The sequence below is a fragment of the Myotis davidii genome, unplaced genomic scaffold (assembly GCF_000327345.1).
Source record: "Myotis davidii unplaced genomic scaffold, ASM32734v1 scaffold699, whole genome shotgun sequence".
Classification (NCBI taxonomy): domain Eukaryota; kingdom Metazoa; phylum Chordata; class Mammalia; order Chiroptera; family Vespertilionidae; genus Myotis; species Myotis davidii.
The window spans coordinates 3,155,429-3,173,826 of NW_006291007.1; the positions used below are offsets into that span (position 1 = coordinate 3,155,429).

Below are 18,398 nucleotides of genomic sequence, written 5' to 3' on the forward strand. Positions count from 1 at the left end.
GAAGCCGGGGCAGTGGGTGTCGCGGGTTGTGCGTCAAGACCTCGGTGGCTCAGTTAAAAAGCATCTCACGGTTTTTTTTTCGGGGGGGCGGGGGAGGTGGTTGAGGTACAGTGCATTGCTAGATTTAGTAAAAATTGCACATGTTGTATACCATACATATAGGTCATTTTTATTTTAAAAATTAAGATGTAGCAACCTCCCCTCCCCCCCAACGACAACAAAAAAGCCCATCTCTGAACTTACTATGTTAATGTGACGGTGGCAACTGAGTAAGAGCCTTTGCATTTCCTTGTTCTTCAGCTAAATGGGTGCCTTGACCAAATACATGGAGGAGGTATTGGTAGAGAAAGGGAGAAGCTGAACCACCCAAATCGCCCTCTGTCCTGTCTATGGGCAAATTTTTTATATTTAGAGACAGCTTAAAACGAAATGGCTTTAGTTTTAAGGGTAAGGTATTGAATGGCAGTTTAGGAAGGGAGCTTTATAATTCTGATTTTGATAACTTTTAAATTTGCAGAGAAAACAATTTGTATCCCATGTTTATTTTTACTGTGCTTTAAGACTAATATGGATGTCTTATTAGTGGAACATAGAACGCAGAAGAAGTTATTCTGAAATCAATAAAAGTATGCATTTTTTAAAAAGTTCTTACTTTTAGTCCAGTGGTTCCCTCCCTCCCCCCATTACATAATATCACAGATGAGTGATCTGCCTTTTTTTAATTTGTGTTTTTGCTTCACCTTGACGAACCATTTTGAAAACTTTTCAGTCCTCTCTTCTAAGGGATAGAGCGGACCTGCATAAGGTAGAATCATCTAAGTAGCCTTTTGAATTAAAAAAAATTTTTTTTTCATATTTAGGTCTCAGTGTTATTTCCTGGATATAAGGTTACTAAGTGCCAGCATAAAAAAATACTTTGGTCTTTTCTAACTGAACAAATTTTATCCTCATAGAGGATATTTGAGAGAGAAAAAGTGAAACATCGATATCAGTTAAGTTACCTCCCTGGACTAGTTGCCTCCTGAATCAGCCCTGATAAGGGCCTGGGTGGAAGGGAGGTATGAGCCCTTGACAGGAATCAAACCGCAACCACTGGCGAATGGGAAACCAGCCGGGGCTTTTTTTGAAGTATATTTGCATACAGGGTTAAACACTAGTATCTCTGTGTAGCTTTGTAGCTATCTGTAAGGACTTTCCCCCTTCTTTCTTGGGTATTATACCTATTTTGGTTCTCTACTACTGAAGGAGGGGAGACAAGATTCCATGAATAATTAAATCTGTCAGGGAGTTTCTGCCCTTTCACAAGGCACTATCAAAGATCCTTTCTGGTTATGAAATTGCAGGGAGGAATGTGAAGAAGGAGCTAAATTTGGTTCAACAGTGACTCAGATGATGTGTACTACTGTACAGATATTAATAATGGAGAGTTGTATTTGTGACCGAGCTCCCATGGCAGGCAGCTTTCCCCTTATACAAGGTCTAAATCATACATTTCTTAGGATACCAACATTTAAACAGTTGCAGGTAATGTAATAAAGGTTTATCTTAGAAATTTTTTCTCAAAGCACTTCATTATAAACGTTGTGCTAGTTTAAAATATTGTACCAGTATTTAAATAAGTGTTTAAATCCATTTGATTAACTGAAAGATCATTTGCTCCACCTATTAACAAAGAAACACAAGGTAATTATTAATACAATACTTGTAACAGTATTTATTTGGTAGGTGTGTTTTTTATATTTCTTGAATTTATATTCAAGAATAAATTAGCTTATTATTTTGTGGTCTTTTGTTTTATTTGAACCAGTTTTTAAGTTGTTGATTTATTACCACCCGTTATATAAAAGGAAGTTTGTGATTGTGGCCAAGGTAAAAGAAGAAAAAAAACCCTCTGCCTTGTAATGAAAGATATTTTGGATGCTGAAAGAAAATAGAGTGATCTTAAAATACAGACCAAAAAAGATTATGGACTTGGAGGAATATAAGGAAACATGGAGAGGCAAGCCCTTTCAAAAAGCCTTTGTATATTTAAAAAGTTATTCTGCAGGCATTTGAGAGTCACTCATTTGAAAATTTGTATTAAGAAAGTCACATTATTACTAATGAAGTTAATGTCACTTTATTTGTATTAATTACAAGTGAGTTGGCAGTAGGGGTGGGGTGTTCTGCTGCTTATATGAAGCCACATCTTAAGTACTGTGTTTAGTTCTGGGTGCCACTTTTATGAGGGCCATTACTAACTAGAGTTTATCCAGAAAAGTATGATGAAGGTGAAGATGGGGAATAGACTTGAAACTACCTAATCTAAGGAATGATCAAAAGGACTAGAAATTTTAGCCTGGTGAAAATATTTAGTTGATGATGTCATAGCTCTCTTCAGCGTATGAATGTCATGTGAGCAGGATTAGGCTTATTCTCTTAGGTCAGAATCAGGACTGAGTGGGTGGAGTGGCAAGGAGGAACATTTTGAGTCATCAAAAGGAAAATTTCTGATAATCTGAGCTACACCAAATTAGAATTAGCCTTAGTAGATACTCATATTTATGAGTATCATAGAAAACTAGGTCTGTTTTGTTCCTTTACTTTTTAAACCATAGCTTATTCATTAATATATCAAAGAATTGGGCAATGAAATATTTAAATCACTTAAGAATGAGAGCTTATACATGTACTTTCATATTCATTCAATAAATATTTACTGAGCCCCTGTCATGACAGGTGCTACACTAGCTGTTGATGGAACACACATTGAGACTGGAAGTGTCACTGAACATTTTGAGGTTTATATATCTGCCCTTGCCATAGGAGTATAAGTGGTTCTTATTTGAATTGCAATACATAGAATATATTGAAATTTAGTTGTTGGAAATAAACTGTAGAGATTACCAGGCAACTGACCACAAAATAGATAATAGGGAAACTAAACTTGACAAAAACTTATAACTGAGAAGGAAGAGTAGCAAAATTTGAAAGTAAGACCAACCCAAGATAAAGAACATCCTTTCCCAAAATTGAGGAAATTCCAGCTCAGTATATATGCACACATACGGAAGGAGCTTATTGATCATGCATGTTAAACACAATAAAAATTCTCTGTGCACTCTGTTAATAGGCCAGTTTTATTATGAATGCTAAATTTAAGACTCTTAATTAAACAAAAAATGTATGGGATGGTCTGTTTTTTGTCTTTCAAAAAGCAAAATAATTATTTCATTTTGGGGTCAATTTGTAGCTTATTAGGAAGATGCTGAGGACCACTGTTGAATGTTAGGCATTTAAAACACTGGCTGAAAGGTTGAACTAAATAGTCTTTAAGCCCCTTCTAGTTTTGAGGGTTTTGTGCTTTTTTTGTGACCATGGCCTAAAAAAGATAAGCATTTTCATGTTTGAATACACCATTTTATAGTGCTTTTCTTTCAGTAATGATGTAGTATTGTCTTTTATAATGGATTATGGTTTTTGAAAGCTACAGACTTTTTAGAAGATCCTTTTCTTACAAAGTAACTTTAGTTTCTTGCGTTTTATTTTTTAATATGTTTTTATTAATATCAGAGAGAGGAAGGGAGAGATAGAAACATTGATGATGAAAGAGAATCATTGATCAGCTGTCTTCTGCATGCCCGCTATCAGTGATCGAGCCCACAACCTGGTCATGTGCCCTGACTTGGTTCATGAGTAGACACTCAATCATTGAACCACATTGGCTGGGCAGTCTCTTGCATTTTAAATGTTAGCAAATTGATGACAGCATAAGGCAGTGCAAAAGCCAGGACTTCGGAAATTGATAGCCCTGATTGACCTTTACAGTATTGTTACTTGATCAGTTTTTTGAGTTTTTTTTAATTGAAACTTTCTAAAAGCTCTTGCTTTGGAAAATTTTAGGAAGCTAACTTTAACAAAACTTGAAGATATAATCATTAAGGGGTCTTTATACCAGATATGTCCCCTCAAAGGGTGGAAAGCAAAACTCATATCTTGTCCTCATAGGAAAAGGGGAAAAATACTCAATGGAGTTAAGTGTGTCCCAAAGTAATGTGGAGGTAGTCTTAAATTCATTGTTGGTTATATATAATACCTTGTATTTTTCTTTTTCTTTTTTAGTGAGATCACGTACTATAGGTGAACTTTTGGCTCTAGCAGCTCCTTTTGACAAGAAATGTGGTCGTGAAAATTGGACTGTTGCTTTTGCTCCAGATGGTTCATACTTCGCTTGGTCTCAAGGATATTGTACAGTAAAGCTTGTTCCATGGTCCCAGTGCCTTACGAACTTGTAAGACACTTTTCTTTTTTGTACTTTGTATCTGCTTGTAGAATTTCCTGTTTTCAGTACATGGAGAGAGAAAAAAAAAGATACTGATATTTAAGTTTTACCTTTGTAGATTGTTATAAAAATATTTTATCATAAGCTGAATGTATTGGAAAATTTGTGGGAAGAATTATCTGGCCTTACCCTATATAAAAGGCTAATATGCAAATTGTCCCCTTGACCAGGGAGTGGGGCCAGCTGGCCAACTGCCCTCGGCCCCTCCTACTGACCAGCCCCGCCCCCACTCTGATCAGGGGTAGGGCCAGCTGGACCCCACCCATGCATGAATTGGTGCACTGGGCCTCTGGTATATTATAGAACACTTTTTCAGGTACTTTTGTGTTTTTAATAAATGTTTCTGTGTATTATAAGGCAGATTAATTGTGTATTGTGTATATTATGTTGTGGCAGGTCAGATGACCTTTGTTATCTGATACTTTTTAATTTCACAATATTTCATTGGATAACAGGTGGCATAGATCATATAATTACTTTTAAAATATATTTTTTATTGATTTTTTACAGAGAGGAAGGGAGAGAGATTGAGAGTTAGAAACATCGATGAGAGAGAAACATCGATCAGGTGCCCCCTGCACATCTTCCACTGGGGATGTGCCTACAACCCAGGTACATGCCCTTGACTGGAATCGAACCTGGGACCTTGCCGACGCTCTATCCACTGAGCCAAACCGGTTTCGGCTATAATTACTTTTTATGTACTTATCCCCTGGGTTTAATTGAATTTGGATAATTGTTGAAAGTTTTTTTAAATGTATCATATATTAAATTTAATCTTTTCCTGCTTTTTGTGTGAAGTCTACTTTCATGGTTATACTTATTAACGTCCTTATTACATATTACTTTAGGTCAATGATGGCGAACCTATGACACGCGAACTCATTTTTTTTGGTTGATTTTTCTTTGTTAAATGGCATTTAAATATATAAAATAAATATCAAAAATATAAATCTTTGTTTTACTATGGTTGCAAATATCAAAAAATTTCTATATGTGGCACGGCACCAGAGTTAAGTTAGGGTTTTTCAAAATGCTGACACGCCGAGCTCAAAAGGTTCGCCATCACTGCTTTAGGTCTAGAAAGTATGGGAAACTACTGATTATTACCAGGGTGTTTTTAGGGAAATTTTCTGGTGTCAGCTTCACAATATCTTAACTTCTCGGTTTTATTTCGTTTATTTGCTTATTTACACTTGCTTTAGGTTAATTAAAGGAGTCCTAACCAATACAGTGATTTCAAAGAAAAATTTGAAACAAATAAAATTACTTTATTGTTGAACTTCCTCTTTTTTCCGCTACTGAGGATTTATTTGGTCATACCCTCATAGCCAATAACTTTTTTTTCCCTTCCCATTTATGGGATTCTATTGTTATTTAGTATGACGATAATAATATTGAGTTTAACAAAGACCATTTCACATCCACAGGAGTCCAGAGTAAATAATAACTAAATTTTAATCTGACTTTTTTCCCCACCTCTTCCCCAGTCTCTTGCATGGCACAAAGAATATCACTAATTCAAACAGTTTGAGATTGTCAAGACAAAATAGTGATGGTGCTCAGAAAAATAAGCCTCGTGAACATATTATAGACTGTGGTGATATAGTCTGGAGTCTTGCTTTTGGATCTTCAGTTCCAGAAAAACAGAGTCGCTGTGTAAATATAGAATGGCATCGATTCAAATTTGGACAAGATCAGCTACTCCTTGCCACAGGATTAAGCAATGGGCGTATCAAAATATGGGATGTATATACAGGTATGGGTTCAGAGTTTTAAAGGCAAGTTTGATTAGTTTATGATGGAGGGTGTGGCTAGTAGGCAGTAGAATATATGATTTGAGGATTTTAACTTAGTGAAAAACAAGAATTGGTACAATGTGTCTTTTTAGTTGGCCTAATGACTTCTTCAGCTGTGGTTTTAATTTAGGATAGTAGAGTTCACACTGCTTGATCAATCTTGAGAATATTACAGCAAGAAGGGCATATCTAAGGAGTGTTTCGTTAATTATTATTATCAAAGAGTAAGGTGATTTCTATTTTCAGTGGTTGATAGCTTACACGTTTCAAGGCAAATCTGGTTTTTAACAATCATTTAACCCTTTGGAAAGATTTTTAAAAATGAGTATTACAGTAATATGTACATTAGAATATAGCAGGTGATACAAACATGGAGTGGGGATGTCATTAAATGTATTGGATTCTTGAAAAAAACTAAGCACATAGATTTTCATAGAAAACAAAACTCTTAAAATATTAGATGAACAAAGTACTTCCCCCCCACTGGAATTATGTTTGAAAATTTAAGTGGTTGTGGGATAACGTGCATCTTTTGGGAAGTTTGATAATCCACTAGTAATCCAAGGCTAAGGAAAAGAAAAGGAAAATTTATATTTTAAAACCACAGTATACAAAGATTTAAAAATGATAATGGAAGTTTATGTGTGTGTGTGTATGTATGTACTAAATGAACTTGTTCCAAGAGTTTGTGTATGCTTGAGGAATTCGAATTCCCTTTTAATTTTTTTTTAATAAATACAGGCTTTGTGGCTCAGATGGTTGGGCATATACTGAAAGGTTGCCAATTCAATTCCTGGCCCGGGTTATAGGCTTGATCCCCAGTAAGGGGCTTGTAGGAGGCAGCCAATCGATGTTTCTGTCTCTCTCCCCCTCACCTTTCTTCTCTAAAAATCAATTTTAAAAATCTTAAACACACAATGTATAGTGAATCTTTGAAGGTAATAGTAAAAACACTAATAAGTAAGTCATTTTACACTTGGTAAGCTAAAGATGTGCCCAAGTATTTTTTAAACGGTGAGGAACACTATAAAGTAGAAACTGATAAATGTTACTAACATTGGCTTATTTTCCCTTTTCATTGCATTTAGGAAAACTCCTCCTTAACTTGGTAGATCATACTGAAGTGGTCAGAGATTTAACTTTTGCTCCAGATGGGAGCTTGATCCTAGTGTCAGCTTCAAGAGACAAAACTCTGAGAGTGTGGGACCTGAAAGATGATGGTATGTCTTTTTTTTCCAGGCTATGAAAAAGAATTAGTTTCTTGATATTACTACTGAAAGATACTGGGTTTATCAGGGGCATTTGACTTATAAATGGCATATGATCAGTTTCCTTTTCTATACCTAGTTCTTTGGCCCTTTTCCCTGTATTGATAAAATCATAAATGTGACCCAGAATAGGAGCCAGCGGTTACTCTAAGTATACAATCTAATATTATTCCCAAACTAATCACGCAGATCTGTATCAACTATTTGAGGATAACATCTAGGTCAGTTTTAGGGTTTTATATGAACTGGTTGTGTTGGTTTATTTCCTTATCTTAGAGAGATTTATTAACTTCCTTCATTTGCTTAGTGAAAATTTAAGTATACCTTATAGGATAACAAACAGATGTAACTTAGTGATCTAATAAAATTTAGATTGAAATATGGTTTGTACATCAGAATTTATAGCATGTAAATGCTAGTAAGTATATTATTATGTTGGATAGATAAAGTAAGAAATTATTTTATAAAAGTAAAATTACCCTTTAATATAATAAAAGGTATGTTAGTGCAAGTACTCATTTTTTTCTGAAACCTTGATACTTGTGATGCTTAAAGTTTTGGAGGACCATAGAGAGTATATCTTCCCTCTTCTTAGCATTTAATGAGTTTATAGTTGTAACTAAAACCTTGTATTTAAATAAGATCTGCTAATTCTCTAACAGCCACAAGCTGAAAGTTGACAGGCTTGCTTAGATAGCTTAATGTAATAGGAAGCAAAACTCTCAGATTTGGAGACTTGTTCCAGCCGATGGGTAGCAACCGTTGCCTAATAAAATCATACGTTGTTATTCCCAAACTATGAGGTGCTTCCTCTGCATTTTATCAGTCCTCTGATTTCTCAGGTGTCGAAGGGTTAAGGGATCCCAATACTTAAAACAGTTTGGTAATTAAATTTTTATATTCTTTTACATATCACACAATGCTTGCTTTCTCAACATGTTTTTAAGAATGTAGACTTAGTAAAATGTAAGCACCAAGAGAGTAGGGATTTTTATTCACAGCTGTATCTTCACTTCCTGGCATGTAATAGGTATTCAGTAAATATTTGTGAAATTAAGAGTTAAAATATACTTGGCCATAATTGTGTGTTTTGGGTATAATGTACAGGGAATTTGGAGTAGAATGTAGATTATCAAAAAGAAAGAAGGGTGAAAAGACATTTTGAAGATGTTTATTAAAGCTTAACCTTGCTGTATTTCCGTTTTTTCATTTGTAGAATAAAGGGATTAGATTAGACCAAAAGAAGTCTTTTCTATAAATGAAGGGTGAGCAGATTTTTTTCTTAAAGAGCTAAATAGCAAATGTTAGGCTTGTGGACCATGCTAATTCGGCCATAGTGACTCAGTTCTGCCTTTGGAGTACAACATAAACAAATTGGCATGATTGTATTCCAGTAAAACTTTAGTTACAAAAATGAGTAACTGATGTGTATTGCTAACTGTCACTGTAGAAGTTTGTGATTCTATGATTCTGCCATTTTCGAATGATACTCATTTGAAGTGGATTCTAGGGTTAACACGGGTATTTCTTTTTGTTCAGGAAACATGATGAAAGTCTTGAGAGCCCATCAGAACTGGGTGTACAGCTGTGCATTCTCTCCTGACTCTTCCATGCTGTGCTCAGTGGGAGCCAGTAAAGCCGTATGTGTCAAAGTTCTTATACATTTGTTGCGAATTAGATTATAATAATGTGTGCATAATCACTTTTAAATCTAAGTAACATCAAGTCTGTGCTCGGTGTCATGAATATCTTAAATGTTTTATTTTGTGATGCAGTATTTGCATGAGGGAAATTAAATATAATTATTGATTGTGAAGTAAGAAATTATATTACTTTTAGTTAGAGATACTATTCATAAAAGAGGGGGTTTGTCAAATTTATTTTTTTCTAAGATCTAGGAAAGTTTATGTGCTATGGAGGAGATATAGTCCAAATGTTAAGACATTCCCTTGCTAATAATATTCTTCTTTGTTGTTCTATTTTTTTGTCCAGTTTGCTGTTTAAAAAGTTTGAGTCCCAGCTGGACCTGGACATTTAACTGAGAAAAAGTAATAAAAATGAAAATAGCACTCATGTATGTCCTAGAGTGAATTACAGAAGAAATTTGGTATAATAAAGTAACTCTTAAGAGGGTTACGCTTACTGATGAATTCTCTAGTTGTCTACCAGCTCAGTATAGTTAGAGATCTTTTTAGCTTCAGATATTTATTGAAAATGGTTGAAGTCCAAATACATGTGATAACGGGGGGGTGGGAGGCTGGATAAAGTGCATTTTATCTGTCCAAGAACTATGTTAAAATGATAGTTGCAAATGTTGGAAGTTTAGAAAAAATACTTAGTTCTTTAAAAATCATAAGAACCACAAAGCTAGATGTTGACATTGCTATTTTAGGCTGTGTGTTTTCCATATGCTTCTTGCTTTCCCTGTCACAGGTGGTGGCAGCAATATTGGTGTGATTGAGGTTATGCTGGCACCACTCGCACACAGGCGCACAATGGTGTTAGCTGGGCAGAAAGAGTGGCATCTCTGGCTACCGGGCTGGGGGCGACCTTTACCATAGGATGAAGTAACCTTGCATTCGGCTGCAAGGTGTACTGTACGTACACAGGTGCTGGTCGATGTCCACTTTCTGCTTTTCTTTCTTTCTTTTTTTCTTTTTTAAAATAATTTCCCCCCAGTGAAACCCACTGACTCCTCCAAGTAAATTGATCTTCCAGTCTGGAATTGGGAGTCTGACATGTGAAACCATGTAATGTGATTAATTGGCTTTCAGATGGTTTCTCTGTACTATTTTTTAGAATTCTTTAAGATGGTAGAGATACCTTAAGTCTGATCCAATTAAAAATTTGTGTGGTTTTTTTTCCCCTTTGGAAGTAATATATTGTGTCTGTGCAGAAAAAAATGTAGCCAAAAGGATTGTTTTATCCCAAGAGGAAGAGAAGTTGTCTTACTAGAATTGTTAAATTTCCAATCTCACTTTTAGTATAACAGACTGCAGTAAACATTCGAATCCTATTTATAGTTATTCTGCACAGTCTAATTACTGATTTTAGAATCTAAAACTATATGTGAACTTGTACTAAAGTAATTTAAATGTTTTATACTTGAAATGACTAATAATGATTGTGTGGTCAATTTGGGAAAATCAGATTAGCAAATCTTGATTCACAGAAATGTTGTTATTGTATTTTCATAAATTAGCATTTTCATTTTGTAATGTGGTTTAACATCCTTGTTGTTTGCCAAAGAAATTTCATTTGGCTGTGAAAATTCTCCTTGCTTGCAGTATCTGTTTCTCTTCCTAGGCTCACGTTGGTGACCCAAGCCTTTTGTAAACAAGTGATTATCTCAAAGGAGATGCCAATGGAGTAACAATTTGTTAACCTTACATTTTCTGTCTGTATATTTTTTAAAAATTTGGTAGTTTCTGGAAGAAAAAGAAGGGGGTTTGTAATACTTAACCCTATTTATTTCTGTATATTTTAATTAATTAGTTTTTGGAATAAATGGATTTCAGTATAACTGGTTAAATTACATTGCCTTTTTTATGTTTAGGCTTATTTTTAATTAACATTTAACAGAAACATTTGAAATAGAATTTGCATGTCTACTTTAACTTAAAGACTGATTTTAATCTGACTATGACACTGAGCATATTATTTTAATTATCCATAATTTATAATCTTTAATTTAATATAATCTGGATTAAATTTAGCAGTTTTAGTTTAAGATGTCCCATTTTGTCCTCTGTGTGTCTGAGTGAAGCTATAACATTTGCCTTTTTATTGCAGGTTTTCCTTTGGGATATGGATAAATATACAATGATACGGAAACTAGAAGGACATCACCATGATGTTGTAGCTTGTGACTTTTCTCCTGATGGAGCATTACTGGCTACTGCATCTTATGATACTCGAGTATATGTCTGGGATCCACATACTGGAGACATTCTGATGGAATTTGGGTAGGTACAGCATGAATTACTTTAGTCTGTAATTCATCTCTGGCTATCAGTGTAACTTTTTAAAAATTATGAATGATTAGAATTAACCTAAAATTGCAGTCTATTGGAATTTAAAATTTTGTTATTATTTAAGCCCTTGAATATTGCAAAGCTTTAAATATAAATTCTAAAAATTAAACTTGGCTCTCTTGATATAGATCTTGTTACTTAACAGGACATGACTCTATAGAAAGTGGTAATTATATTTAGAGTTTCATGTTGGGGAAAAAAGTTAAAACTAGAGTTGAACTTAATCTTAGTGCCTTAAACCACATTCTTAAAAGGAGATTAGTAATTCTTTTCAGGTTCCTTTAATTTGGATATATCAGCTCTTCTTAAGTCTTCTTAGTTATGTTAAGGTCACTTTAAACATTACTCAAAGACAGATGTACTTTGTACCTGGGTAGTTTTGTTTCTTGAAGTGATACATTTCCACTGAAAACATGTATTTTAACCTCAGGCACCTGTTTCCCCCACCTACTCCAATTTTTGCTGGAGGAGCAAATGACCGATGGGTACGATCTGTATCTTTTAGTCATGATGGACTGCATATTGCAAGCCTTGCTGATGATAAGTAAGTGTGTGAATTACAGCTTGAACTACTTATTATTGCCTTTTAAAGATTTCCTTTTATCTGTCTACTTATAACATTCTTAAGGCTAAAGAAAAACCTTTTTACAGTTTGGGTTTTAGTGTCTTTAAAAAATATATTTTTATTGATTTTAGAGAGGAAGGGAGAGGGATAGAGAGATAGAAACATTAATGTTGAGAGAGAATCATTGATCGGCTGCCTCCGGCACCCCCCCCACTGGGGATCGAGCCTGCAACCCAAAGGCATGTGCCCTTGACCGGAATCGAACCTGGGACCCTTCAGTCCGCAGGCCGACGCTCTATCCACTGAGCCAAACCAGCTAGGGTTAATGTCTCTTTCTTTAGACAAGATCCTGGGAGATGTTGGTGTGTCTTAAAGAATGTTGACCTGAATAGTATCCATGTAAACTAAAGATAATGCATACCTTTCCCTGTGTTCCTTTTTGTTGTTGCTGTTATTTATATATTTTTTACTAGAGGCCTAATGCCACGAAATTTGTGCAAGAGTAGGCCTTCCTTCCCCCAGCTGCTGGCACTGGCCTCCCTCTGGCACCCGGGACCCAGGCTTCCCTCACAGCCCCGGCTTCGTCCGGAAGGATGTCCAGTCTAATTAGCATATTACACTTTTCTTATTATAGATTACTGACGGTATTATAAATGTCTCCCATTTCTCCACCCCTTTGCTCCCTTCCAACCCAGCCCCCCTCCCTGTGTTCCTTGTTTGTTAACTAGTTCAGGCAAACTGGGTGGATTTTTAACTAGCTTTTAGCCCAGCAGTGCTGTCTTACAAAGGGTGAAGTAAAAGGACATTGTCAAAGTGATAAATGGTAAAAAGAGTAATTTATATCCACTGCAATTGAGACTACAAGATGAAATGTCACATGAATGAGATTTTGCTTATTGGTAAGAAGCAGAAACTAGATGTAGCCATTCCATTTTCTCATGCTTTTATCATACAGTGTGCATGGATGTAGCATTAATAAATTTGGTCCCATTAATTCTGAAAGCAACACATTATCATCTTTCCAGAATGGTAGCAAATGTACAGGGAGAGTTCTTTTTTATCCTCCAGTAATCATTGTTTTCCTGTTTGCTTGGATAAATTCTGAATGTCAGTTTTCTACTGTTCCTAGACACACTACCTAGGTAAAAAGGCGTTATACATGTCTTGGAAATATAGTAAAACACCATATAGTGGTTTTTAAATGTAAGAAAAAGGGGAAAGGTTGGGCTGTGAGCATTATGGATCTAAACTGAGAAGGGAAGACAGACATGCATTATAGTTTCTTAAGTGTGAGTTGATCCAAATTACCAATTGGTATAGACCAGTGATGGCGAACCTTTTGAGCTCGGCATGTCAGCATTTTCAAAAACCCTAACTTAACTCTGGTGCCGTGTTGCGTATAGAAATTTTTTGATATTTGCAACCATTCCCCACTGGGGATTGAGCCATCACAACCCAGGCATAGCCCTTGACCGGAATAGAACTCAGGACCCTTCAGTCCATAGGCCAACACTCCATCCACTAAGCCAAACCAGCTAGGGCTACTTTTTTTTTTTTAATCCTCACCTGAGAATGTGTTTATTGATTTTAGGAGGTGTGGGGAGAGAAAGATAGATGTCAGAGAGAAACATCGATGGGTTGTCTCCTGTACACACCCCAACCAGGGATCCAAACTTGCAACCTAGGTATGTTCCTGACCGAGAATTGAACCCACAACTTTTTGGTGCACAGGACAATGCTCCAACCAACTGAGCCACCTGGCCAGGGCAAGACTATAACACTCTTTATAAAGCAAGTTACAGTAATTGCTTATTGCAGTGATTTGTGTGTGAATGTACTGTTTTGTGACTCGGAACATAGTGGTATTTCTTTGTCAATTTTAAAAGTTGTTTTTACATTAAATTTCCTACTAGATATTTACTGGACAATGTTTTTCCTTTTCAGAATGGTGCGGTTCTGGAGAATTGATGAGGATTATCCAGTACAAGTTGCACCTTTGAGCAATGGTCTTTGCTGTGCCTTTTCTACTGATGGCAGTGTTTTAGCTGCTGGGTAAATCCATTTTTCTACTTTGTTTTTAACAAGACAATTTCAGGTGGTTTTTAATCAATACAGCCAGTATTATTGTCAGTAAATCTTTAATGAGGTCCCTTTATAATATTAGCTTTGTCATAGAGGAGATGATGATCATTGGTTAGGTTTCCTTAATAATTTTTTCTTTTTATATATTGATTTCAGAGAGGAAGGAAGAGGGAGAGAGATAGAAACATTAATGATGAGAGAGAATCATTGATCCTCTGGTTCCTGCATGCTCCACACTGGGGATTGAGCCTGCAACCAGACATATACCCTGACTGGAAATTGAACCATGACTTCCTGGTTCATAGGTCAATGCTCAAACACTAAGCCATGCTGGCTGGGCCTTAATTAGGTTTTAACGTGCAATTTGTGACTCTAATACACAGCCTTGGACGATAATTGTTTGAACTGTAGGATGTTGAAATACATCTATTTGGATGACCGAGCTTGTGATTTTTTTGTTTTGTTTCTGTTTAGGACACATGATGGAAGTGTGTATTTTTGGGCCACTCCAAGGCAAATCCCTAGCCTTCAACATTTATGTCGCATGTCAATCCGGAGAGTGATGCCTACCCAAGAAGTCCAGAAACTGCCGATTCCTTCCAAAGTGTTGGAGTTTCTCTCCTATCGTATATAGAGGACTCTGTAATAAGAGTAGGAGGGACTGATGGAACACACTTTACACAAACCTCAAGCTTTACTGACTTCAAGTATCTGTTTTTCAAGGTTTAGATTTATTTAATTTGATACGTTCTTGTACTGCATTTTGATTAGTTGAGTTTTTAAAATATTATTTATAGACCACAGTAGAAATATTTCTGAACATATAAAATGTAATTTTTTTCTAAAATTTAACTGTGAAAACATACATACATGTACATATTTAGATATAAGCTGCTATGTGTTGAATGGACCTTTCTGCTTTTCTAATCTTTAGTTCCAACATTTATATATTGTTTCAATAGAGCCACAACATGTATCTTTGCTGTAAAGTGTAGAAACTTTATTTTGGAACACTGATTTTAGATGGTAAATATTGACTTAAGAAAGTTGAATTGCCTCATATAAAATGCATTTGGTGGTAGGGGGCAGACAACTGATTTGCAAGTAAAACGAAGTTTTTATATAGGAAAAGGATTTTGTTTTCCTTAACAATGGCATCTGAGAGAGTTTGAATGTTACATTATTCAATTAAAAATAGCCAGGATTTAACTAGAAAAAGGGTGTCATTTCCCCCCCTCAAACTGCTGCTGCAGACCTTAATTTTGGAAAGCAGCTTGTTACTTTAATCTTTGTATATAAAGTATTACAAATTTTAGTCAATTTAAAAATCCATCTACTGTATTATTGCTAAATATTTTGCTGTTTGTAGTAAGGTTCAGTTATTTTAAGACCATGGTTTTGTGCTTTTTGTTGTTTTGTTTGTTTTTACATGTATCCTATGTTTCTGCAGGGGATAATATTGGTGACTTACCAAAGAGAAGCAATACAGCACACCTGCTTTTGCCCTCTGTTACTTATCTTACCTGCAGAATTAAGAATGTATGTATCATGTAAAATTCTGATTATATATTTTTGTTGAGTTTTTTAATTAAAGACAAAAAATCACTATCTTCTGCATGTTTTTTTTAAATGTGTTCGAAGGTTTAATACTTTTTGTCTGTCTCCATTTTAAGATTGATGGAACACCACAAGCAAATGAAGTAAGTAAGGTAGTGAAGAAATAGCACAAGTATAGGGCTAGAGTTAATGCTTCATGAATTTAACTTGTACATTGTTTCTTCTGGGAGAATTGTTGAATAAGTTTTTTGCCCTAACTGGTTTGGCTCAGTGGATAGAGCGTTGGCCTGCGGACTGAAAGGTCCCAGGTTCGATTCCAGCCAAGGGCATGTACCTTGGTTGCGGGCACAACCCCAGTGGGGGGTGTGCAGGAGGCAGCTGATTGATGTTTCTCTCTCATCAATGTTTCTAACTCTCTATCCCTCTCCTCTCTGGAAAGGCCAGAATTGCTTGCTTCCTTTTCTCATGAAAACGATAGTGCCAAGATGAAAGGGAGATTGAAGAATCTGAGTCAAGTAGAAACATGCTTATATCTCCCATCCTTTGGGAAGACGGTAATAACAGGATGGTAATACTTTAATGTATGAGTGACCAAAGCAAGGGAAGTAGGGAAGATGAAGTTGGAGTCTTAACATGGTCAGAATCTGACTACATGATTTTAAAATGATACTGCTTCTTTCTCTCTTCTAGTCTTTGCCACAAGCACATCATTTGGAGAACTGGCAAGAGATTATTTATGTTTAGATTTGGTATCCTAGTTTAGTACCAAATAGGGCTGTGTGTAAACATAGGGAAATGCCTCTCATGTTCAGCAGCCAAGCTATCTTTTCACAATTTCAAATGATCTAAAGTGATTTCAAATACAGTCCTATATCTTGATCTTGGGTTGGCAAATCTTAAATTTTTGATCCCTAAAATTCCCTGCCTGCTTGTGATTAAGACTAAGTTGGATTCAATTGGTTTTCACTGCCTTCGGGGCAGCAAGACCAAAAAAGGCTGGATAGAGCATGCTTCTGGGTTGAGGCATGGGCTTGTGGATACAGAGGACCTGGCTGTCGGCCAGCCAGCTTTGGGATAAGAAACTACAAAGTAAAACATTATCTCACGATCCAGAAACCATTGAGAGTGGATCTAACCTCCAGATTAATCAGAATGAAAGTTTATGGGTGATGAACATTTTATCCAAGTAATTCTGATCAGATTCTGGCCTACGACAGTGTTTTAACTACAGAATTTATAGATCTTAAAAATATTTATTATAGAGTTGTATATGGGTTTACTCTTATGTCATTTTCAAAATCATAAAGTTAATTGAAGTACACTGATTATTTTTTACATCCTTTCTCCCTCAGAAGTAAGAGCTTTTGGTAGCAAACAAAGTGCAATCAGGAGAAAGGGTCATCGTAACCTTGGCTTATGTTTCCGCTAAGATGTTTGGGGAGGAATAAAGATTAATGGGCAATCTCAACCTGCCTTTTGCTTTGTAAAGCTTGCCTTTTGCTTTGTAAAGCTTGCCTTTATAGATTTGTGTGGTTGTGACTTGGTACAGAGGTTTATTTTAACCGTTGAAGAATCAGGAGGGGAAAAAAAGGCTGAATGAGGCTAGGATTGGGGAAGAAGAAAAAAATTTAATTCCATTTAAATGAACTCCAGCCTTATTTTCCCTATTAGAGACTGCAACAGTGATTATTCTTGTGGTTTCTCTTTTAGAGACAATGTTAGAAATCCAGGAGCTTTTCCCATCTCCTGTAACATCACAGGAAAATAAACCCCTGACTTTGTTAAGGAAAAATGATAATACAGTGATGATGGCGATAGGCTTTTTTATGTTTGTTTTGTTTTAAATCAGTCTGAAGCAGTAATGGCTCTTTTTAAAAATTATTCCCCAAAAAGAGTGTGAACTAGAAATCATCTCTTGTAAGGTCAGGAAACGATATGAAATGACTTGCAATGAAGACAGATGAAGTGGCAACTCCAGTAAGTTATTTTATGTATATTAATTTTTTTTCTTTTTTTTAAATTTTTTATTACAAAGGGTATTACATATGTGTCCATTTTTTTATGTATATTAATTAATGAAATGTTCTCACACACACACACAAAAAAAAGGATTATGTATGTTAAAAGTTACCTGAGAAAGAGGAATGAGGATAAAATAAAATGGAAACTATAAAGATATGAATTTCACCAAGTGAACCAAATGTTTGGTTCTAAACTAACACAAAATGGCAAGCCCACCCAGTAAGTCATGACTCACAGTCTCCCCAATTGTGAAGAAAGCCACAGTTAGTTTACTATAGGAGCAGCAGGAGTGCTTCCTGAAAATGTTTTAAATAGATGGAAGCTCAGCTGGATCACACAGTCACTTCGTATTCCTCAACCACTTCCCCACTTCCAAGTCCTTTGTGATGTTTGGCAGTAGTTACATAGGTTTCAAGTTCTCTCTTAAACGATACCATTTGAGCTTAGAAAAAGCAACCATTCCTATGGGCCAATTGTGTTGCAAGGGTCTGCGGTCCCTAAGTCAAAGGTTGTCTCCATCATCCCCTATTTTGTAACACAAGCCTATATCCCTCAATTTCATGGCATTCCCAAATCTTGTTGATTTGAGTTTATAACTTAGCTGGTTTCTTTTGACAGTTACAGATAAGCTGCCTCAGCCCAAAGAGGTCTTGCCTCTTTCTTCAATTCCATCAGTCTTCATTAATTTCCATACCACTTGGCCTTTCAGATATGCTCTGTACTAGTTACAATCCTTAGGGATTGATGCCT

The 18,398-nt window shown here is 35.7% G+C and overlaps 1 protein-coding gene across 1 annotated transcript in view; it reads left to right on the forward strand.

The window, feature by feature from the left end:
- The window catches only part of WSB1 (WD repeat and SOCS box containing 1), a 36,625-nt gene extending 20,948 nt beyond the window's left edge, over positions 1-15,677 (forward strand). The window contains exons 2-9 of the mRNA XM_006764046.2: positions 4,102-4,270; positions 5,812-6,080; positions 7,209-7,340; positions 8,928-9,028; positions 11,181-11,353; positions 11,853-11,966; positions 13,932-14,039; positions 14,544-15,677. Coding sequence (XP_006764109.1) covers positions 4,102-4,270; positions 5,812-6,080; positions 7,209-7,340; positions 8,928-9,028; positions 11,181-11,353; positions 11,853-11,966; positions 13,932-14,039; positions 14,544-14,703 — 1,226 coding nt within the window. The 3' untranslated portion in view covers positions 14,704-15,677. The remainder of the gene's footprint in view (positions 1-4,101; positions 4,271-5,811; positions 6,081-7,208; positions 7,341-8,927; positions 9,029-11,180; positions 11,354-11,852; positions 11,967-13,931; positions 14,040-14,543) is intronic.
- Positions 15,678-18,398: the final 2,721 nt, after the last annotated feature.